Below are 8,056 nucleotides of genomic sequence, written 5' to 3' on the forward strand. Positions count from 1 at the left end.
AGAGGAAGGCCAGAGTGGCACCAGGACGGCCCAAGGAAGAGAGGAGGCCGTGCCACAAGTTCACTCGGCCTCAGTGGGTCTCTTACATATTCGGCCCAGAGAAACCCATCAGTAGCTGATATAAGCAAGTGTAGCAAGTGGAATAGAGTATCCTGGCTTGGATCAGAAAGAACTGGCGGCGGCTGTAGCGTGTATCTTTTCCCCTTTGTACTTCTTCTTCTTTCTGGAACTCTCCTGTAATCGCCACAGTATTTGATTCCTCCATTGATCTATGAGGAGTCAATTGCAAGAAACCACCACATTTGCGGCTAGGTTTGCAGAAAACCACCAACTCGTTAATCCGTCGCAGAAAACACCGGAAAAATTGTTAAGTCGTTGCAAAAAACACTGATCGGATGATTTGGCTCGTTTAATCACTTTCTTGCAAGTGGGGTCAGATTGTAAGGAATTGACTTAGCAAAAAAATAACATATAGACCCCTAGATCTAAAAAAAAGCAATCAGACCCTCCCGTGCAACACCGACGCGCAATCCACTCTACGCGCTGCCGCCGCTCTGCTCCATCATCGCCTCAACCACCACCAGCAACGGCGTCGACAGCAGCAGCGGCCGGGCCATCGACCGCCACTCGTCGCGCCTCCGCGACCCTCACCGCCCCTCCACCTCCAAGCCGCCAAGGCCAAGCACGAGTACTAGCAGCACCAAAGACTCGGCATTCTCCGGCTACTCCAAGCAGGAGCACGGCCACGGCAGTAAGAAGAAGAAGAAGAGCACCACCGCTGCTGCTGGGACTTCAGAGAAGAGGTTGGTAAGCAGCGCAGCGGCGGATGGTGCCTCTGCTCCTCATGGCAGGGTGTATGCTGCACAACAAAAGCAGAGCAAAGCAAATGACGATGGCTCCAAGGGACAGAGTTGCTACAGAGGAAACGACCGAGCATCAGAAGTTCAGAACTAATAAACTTACGGCCGTATTTGTAGCCGATGGGGCGGTTGGCGATGGCACAACGCTTGGGGATGGTCATGGCGATGGCGTGCTTGACGCCAGCCTGGCGCGCGGTGCTGGACGGCATGACGGCGCACAGGCACTTGGGGCTGCGCCCGATGCTCCGTATCTGCGCGCAGCAGCCGGGCGTCACCTTGGCCTGGGGTTCTGCGTCGCCGCCGCGCACGGGGCCAGCTTGAGCGTCATCCTGTCCGCAGGGACGCGCCACTGCCCGGCGCCGCGCGCAGAAGCATCGCGAGCATGCAGAGGCACCTCGGCGGAAGAGCGGTGTTCCACGGGGAGGATCTGATTGCTTTTGTTTTTTTAATCTAGGGGTGTATGTGTTTTTTTTGCTAAATCAATTCCTTACAATCTGGCCCCATTTATAAGAAAGTGATTAAATGGGCCAAATCATCTGATCAGTGCTTTTTGCAACGACTTAACAATTTTTTCGGTGTTTTCTGCAACGGATTAACGAGTTAGTGATTTCCTGCAAACCTAGTCGTAAATGTGGTGGTTTCTTGCAATTGACTCATCTATGAGAGAGTAGTACTGGGTACCTAACACTAGTATTACTGCATCTTGCAATTCTGTCCTGAGCACAGACATAGAGACGAATGAGCTAGTGTATTACGGTTCAACCAATGAACAAATCCAGCTTTACAAGATGCTAGACTGTAGACAGCTAAAACAAATTAAACAGATTCCCATTATTGTTAGTTTCATCGCGACGACGAGGAGCTTCCATTCGATCTGCGCGAGAACAAACGAGCAAAAGGTCGTGCGAGCCACCGCCGCCTGCCACTGCTTCCACCGTCGCTATCGCCCTCGACGTCGCGGCGTGCATTGCCACTGGATTCGTCGGCGGTTTCCTCGGCGCCATTGCCGGCCGGCTCCGTGGCCTCGTCCGTGGGCAGCTGGTACCTGCAGACGGGGCAGGAGCTGTTCGCCTCCAGCCACGGCAGCAGGCACACGTCGTGGAAGCGGTGCTTGCACGGCATCTCCTTGGCCTCGCCGCCAGCCGCGAAGTCGTCCAGGCACACCGGGCAGGTCGCGGCCTCGCTTACCTTTACCGTTGGCAATGCGGCAACGGCCTCCATCTTCGCCGGCAGCGTGCCTTGCCGGCTCGGATCGGTCTCGGCCAGGTACTCCAGCAGCAAGTCCAGCCCGGGGCCAAGAATCAACTCGCCAAGCGTCAGGCCTGCCCCCCTGCCGGCCCCGGCGCTATTGCTGGCTCCTCCCTCTGGCACGAGCATGGCATGCGCGTCGGCGGGGCTAACCAGCACGAGCCGCTCGAGCCCCGGGTCGGGCGCGTCGCCGTCGGCATCGGCATCGCCTTCCTGGAGCGCGTTGAGCAGCTGCAAGAAGGCGAGGTGGCGGTACTGTCTTCGCGCCAAGGTCGCGAGGTCGCCGCCGTCGAGCCCGTAGGAGACGCCGAGGAGGTCCATCAGGATAGGCGGCCACTGCGGAACCGCGAGCTCCGACCTTGCGCCCGCGTCGTCTGGGCCGGCCCCTGTGGCAGGACCACGGTCGCCCACGGCGTTGCTGCTCCGCCGGCCATCGGCCATCTCCTCCACGAATCCGGAACGGCAGTGCGGGCACTTCACCTCCTCGACGCCCAGCTCTGGCCTTACGATCACCGAGCACATGTGGCAATAGTATCTAGAAGTTGCACCGGGTTCCTCCGCCATGTCTTTCTCCTGAGATTTCCTATCTCCTCGACCAACAACTGCGTATAGGTAGTTAGGAACAGAATCGCCATCAGGCATAGTTGTGCGACGATGCAAAATTTCACCGAGCCTCAAAAAAAATATAAATTGGGAAAATTAGCGCGCACGTTCTCCTGGCTGAAACAAAGTTCCCTGGCCCTTTTCCAACAGAACAATAGATGCGCGAGCTAACGATACTTTGAAAACTTCACACAGAAAGTGCAAAACCGCACGAAATCCTATCCAAAACATTGAACCTAAAACTAAAAACATACTAGCATGAAGATGGATGAAGTTAAGAACTTACCAGCAGCTATAAGAGAGATGGAGCTTCTTCAAGAACACCCGAGGAATTAGCGCGCATGGATGATTTGGATGCCACGGAAGCAAACCAAAGCAGGTGGGGAGCAAGAAGAAGAATCAGAGGGGGGCCGGCAGGAGAGGCGGGCGGAGAAGAGATATGTTTGATGCCAACGCAACTCTATCGGGTATTACTAAAACTCGTGGGCGCCTTGGAATAATTGGTGGCTTCTTGTTTTGCACATCGCCCGGTTGCTTAGGCAGCGGAGAGTTCTAGTCCACGGAGACTCTCAAGCTGTCCTGCCGGCTAAAAATTTGTATTGATAGCTTTCGCTGCTGTCATGTCATGGTGTGGTAACGTGAGCAAACCCAAGAACAGGTCTGATCCATGGAATAGAGACGAGACGACAGGGACGGCTTTTGACGAGTTCCTTTCGCTGGCGTATCCCTGACGAACACAGTGACATTGGCGCCATCGATGAGCCGGAGAATGCATTCAATTGAGGAGAGACAATCTGTAAAGCCGTGATAGTTGACGTTCCAAAATTGTGTGTATTTTTGTAATTCTGTGACAACATATATATATAGCGAGGGACTGAAGGATAATTGACCTGTGGTGTTGACGCATGGGCGTAGTGTGGGCGGAGCTACTTGGGTACTTGGTTGCACAAATGTACACTCACTGTTTTTACAAGAACGTTGACTAACTATGCCGTATAACTCGCACACATGCATCAAATAAATTAAAAAAAATTATAGAACTTTATATTAAAGTTGTACCAAAGTTGCGACAATTAATTTGGATCAGAGAGAATAATATTCATGAAAACTATCACAACGCCGGGCCAGTGACATTGGCATTTGCGTGACCCGAAAGTGACAGCTACATAGGCCACAACAAACAAATACTTAGCATAGGGCATGACCATGTAGCATATTCATGCGTAAATTTGCTATGCGCTTAATTAATCTTCTAGGTTTTCTTGTAGATAATAAGAATAAAAGCATGTACATAATATATATGATAATAAATTATGATGTTAATTTTAATATAAAATAGGATCATTATACATAAATATAGTATGTCAGCTTGTCGAGCTAAATTTAAGTGTGTAGTGTTTGCACAAAATCATCTTTTTTACTATTAAGTTACATAAACGTTTATTTTTAGCTCATTTCTTTTTTAGTCGCTCTCGAGTCGAGCCTAAAAATGAGTGAATCTCCAATGATTCGTGAGCCTCGAGTTCAAATTTATTGTTGCCTTAAACTGGGTATCAAGTGTCTGATTCTTGGAAAACTAAATCTTCTTCATTCAAGGTTTGATTTGTGTATCATTTTCCTAGTTTTCATTCAAAAATTTCTACTTGGGAAATTATTATTTTTATAGATGTACATGTGGATTTTTTTTGGAATAACCACATACATTTCATTAGACAAACATATTACAAAGAGTACACATGTGGTCATCGCAAGCGACATACATAAATGTCTTGCAATATTGCATCAAAGACTTTGTAAGAAGTAAAACTAGAATTTCACTTGGGCAGAATCTTGTGCCACGCCAAAACATCACCCACCATCGTCCTCCTCCGTCGCTGAGGCAACGTCGAAGAAAGAGTACCAAGATCTAGAGGAGCACCTTTTGCATATAATGATGCTTTTCGAGCCAATGAAACGGACCGCTGCAAGCAACGAGACCGAGACTTTGTGGCACGTCAGGCGGGGTTCTTCCCCGTGTCCACTAGATCCCAGCATCGTTAACTTCATTCGACGAGATCAAAGAAGATGAACAGCGATGCATTCTGCCATCCACACACCCCACTGTAAAACACCAAACGGAACCACAACAGCCGACACCAACGCCACCCGAGAGAGTGTTGCGCGCCGACCATCAGACACAAATCATACCGGATCTGAAGACCGGCAAGAAAACCAAGCCACCTGCTCCTCGACGCCGCCCATTAGAGCGCCACTGAGATGGAGGACGAGTAGAAGCAAATTATTTCGACGCGGCGCCGTCTCCACCATTGATGCATCACCTTTGAAAACAAATTGTGCCTATCCTATACCTCTATCGGACAGAGACTGCTGGGGTCCCCGCCCGCTCCCGCCGTTGAAGCGGCAGACGGAGACGAACGAGGACCTAGCGTTGCCGGCGGTGTTGAGGAAAGCAAAGGGAACCGCCTCCTGTATCGCCTCTCTGGAGCGGTTCCAGGAGCGAACAGTCGGGGGTGACATGCGGAGAATGTTACAAAGCACCCAAGTGGGGCCTAGAGAGAAAAAGAACATATACCGTGAAGAAACCTTTATGTAGGGAAAATCGTGTCCTATTTTTTTGTTGAGAATTAGCATTTCTTTTAAATGAATTGAAAAGTATTAACTATGCCTGAGATAGGCGGGCGGTGCTAATATGTATCGCCTATACTCTTTTTTTAGGGGATGTATTGCCTATATGCTATTTTTTTGAGAAAAAAAATTTATAGCCTCTACGCAACCTCATGGAAGGACCGCTAACACTTAGGACCTGTTAAATGGGCCAGACCCGGCGTGCATAACGAGCGCTCGCTCATGTCGGCTCACCTGTTGCGCCAGCTCGCCAATCTGGCTGGTGTTGCTGGTTGTTTGTCACTTCCCCCCTCTTTTTATATGCATTTCAAATATTTATGAAATATATACACTTGATTTTTACTAAATCTATAAAAATCTTGAATTTCACAATGTTCAAAATTTTTACAATATTCACAGATTTAAAAATGTATTTATGATTTTGAAAGAAACCATGAATTTTAATTCTATTTCCAGTAAGTTGATGTTCCAGAATTTTAAGAATGTTCAGAAAATGTTAAACAATTCATAATTTGTTTTTAAATTTATATTTTTCATGAATTTTATAAATATTTAAAAAAAATAAAATATTCACAAATTAAAAATTCACTATTTTCTAAATGTTCGTGAATAAAAAATTATTTGTGAATTTTATAATGTATTCACAAATTTAAAAAAAATGCTCTCAAACTTCAAAAAAATGTACATGAAAGGAAAAAGGATTAATAAAAGAAAAAAAGAAAATGAAAGCAGTAAAAATCAATAGTGGAAAAGACTGACATGAAAAAGAAAAAGAACCCAAATGTTCCCAAAACCGGGCTTAACCTTCCAAAAGTGCTCAATAGCAAACCATGCGCCTCAATGCTCTTAATATGCTAACTCACGTCAGACGTTAGGCAACCGCGCGTGGTATGTATGCAGTCAAGAATCAGCGATACATCCTTCACGGAAAATCACTAGTTAAGGGATGTTCCTTGCAAAGGTTACCTCGAAACGCCTCTGGTGATGACAAGTGGCGTAATGAATATTTGCCATTTTCTTCCACAGGCGGAATGGATTTGAGGATTGGTGCATGCTCTTTTCTTCTATAGATTCATTTTTGAGAAGAAATATATCATGATCTCATCATGAACCATTTCAACGTTGCCTTTCTCACGTCGAAACCATCAAAAATAGATTTTGTGTTGATATATTTGATAAACCTTTTTTGACATAACTTATTCTTTCACTGAGAATTAACAAGTACTCGCAACTAGCATTAATCCGTGGTGTGAATATGAATAAACTTGTGCTTCCACAAGCAACACACCATGAATTAACATGTGCTCTCACGAGAGCACATCTGTGCTGCCCGCGGGAGCATGCCTGTGCACAAGAAAAAGAGCTAAGATAACCCCCCAAAAAACTAGAGAAACCTTTTTTTTCACAAATCCAAAAAAAATGGGTCTCCCTTAAAAAACAAGGAAAATCAGGAAAAAAAATATCATGCACACTTCGTCATATCGTCTTGCTCACGGCGAGGGTTTGTCACCCGGCAAGCTTCCACGCCGGTGGGTGCCTCAGAAAGTTCACTCAGGTTCGGGCACCCTCTAACTACTTGCTCTCATCATTTCTAAAAAAGTATAAGTATTCCCTCCGTTCATAAATATAAGATTTTTAAATATTTCAGTATGGAGTACATACAGTCTGAAATGCGAATAGACACACTGAAAATATGTTTATATACATTCGATTCAATTTTTTTGTAAAATATCTTAGGATCCTTGTTGCGATATAGTCGCCTGTCTCACCTTTTTTCTTTTTCTTTTTTTCTTTTATAATTTTTTTGAGTAACTTTTTTTTTCTTTTATAAGAGAGAGAGGCGCGCGTCCAACGTACGTGGCATGAACGGACCGGGCCATGCATACGCCGCTTTTGTTTTTGTTCAAGGCTTCAACGCAACATTTGAAACTCTTCTCGGCCCACCGTTCAAGAAAAAAGAAACTCTTCTCGGCCTACGATTGAACGGGCCTAAAATAGCACTACCCGAAGAAAGGGAAGCGAACGCCAGAGGAGGCGAACAGGGGAGAGATTCTAAAAAAAGGGCGAAGAGGAGAGAGAGAGAGCCCGAGAGATCCGCGGACGCACGGTCGCCGGAGAAACTGCAGGAGCCCAGTCGATGGCGTCATCGGAGACCGGCCGCACGCCGGCGCAAGGCGCGGAAGACGCCTCCGCCTCCCCCTGGCCTCTCCGCAAGCTCCAGGTCTCTAGCCCTTCCCGCCCCGTAATCTTACAGAAACTTGCAATGCCTCTTACAAATCTTGGGCGGATTCGCGTGTTTCTGAGTGCCCTTCTTTATCTCAGATGTGATATCAGGTTGCATGGAATCACGTGTATAACTGAATCGAATTCGTCTTTAAGATGGTGTGCGTGAATTTGTGTTCTTCAGTTAGGATTCGATGGCAAAAATTACCAAGTTCTTCCTATTCCATTTTTGGGGGCTATAGAAAACCTATGCCTTGATGCATGCTATCTCGTCCCTGAATGATTTTATATTTGACTGCCATTCCCTTTGCACGCGATGCTTGTATAGCTGCACTCGCATCGGCTACACTTATTTGTTGGATAAACCGAGATGGTATTTTTTTTATTTACTCCTAAAATTCCCTTCTTTTCCTGCCGCACTAACCCTCTTTCTGCTTGCATTTGTAGAGCTTTGCGCCAGGGCTGTTGTCACAGTACAAAGCCTACGAGGATGTGTT

The 8,056-nt window shown here is 46.9% G+C and overlaps 2 protein-coding genes and 1 pseudogene across 2 annotated transcripts in view; 1 reads left to right on the forward strand and 2 right to left on the reverse strand.

The window, feature by feature from the left end:
• Positions 1-401: 401 nt before the first annotated feature.
• Positions 402-1,590, reverse strand: LOC123096918 (uncharacterized; annotated as a pseudogene).
• Positions 1,590-3,329, reverse strand: LOC123097600 (E3 ubiquitin-protein ligase SIRP1). The gene is made up of 2 exons (XM_044519381.1): positions 2,998-3,329; positions 1,590-2,710 (listed from the first exon to the last, which is right to left on the reverse strand). The coding sequence occupies exon 2, from the start codon at positions 2,670-2,672 to the stop codon at positions 1,704-1,706; it is 969 nt and encodes a 322-aa protein (XP_044375316.1). The 5' UTR covers positions 2,673-2,710; positions 2,998-3,329; the 3' UTR covers positions 1,590-1,703.
• Positions 3,330-7,334: 4,005 nt separating this feature from the next.
• The window catches only part of LOC123097601 (RGS1-HXK1-interacting protein 1), a 5,352-nt gene continuing 4,630 nt past the window's right edge, over positions 7,335-8,056 (forward strand). The window contains exons 1-2 of the mRNA XM_044519382.1: positions 7,335-7,557; positions 8,007-8,056. Coding sequence (XP_044375317.1) covers positions 7,474-7,557; positions 8,007-8,056 — 134 coding nt within the window. The 5' untranslated portion in view covers positions 7,335-7,473. The remainder of the gene's footprint in view (positions 7,558-8,006) is intronic.

The sequence above is a fragment of the Triticum aestivum genome, chromosome 4D (genome assembly GCF_018294505.1).
Source record: "Triticum aestivum cultivar Chinese Spring chromosome 4D, IWGSC CS RefSeq v2.1, whole genome shotgun sequence".
NCBI lineage: Eukaryota > Viridiplantae > Streptophyta > Magnoliopsida > Poales > Poaceae > Triticum > Triticum aestivum.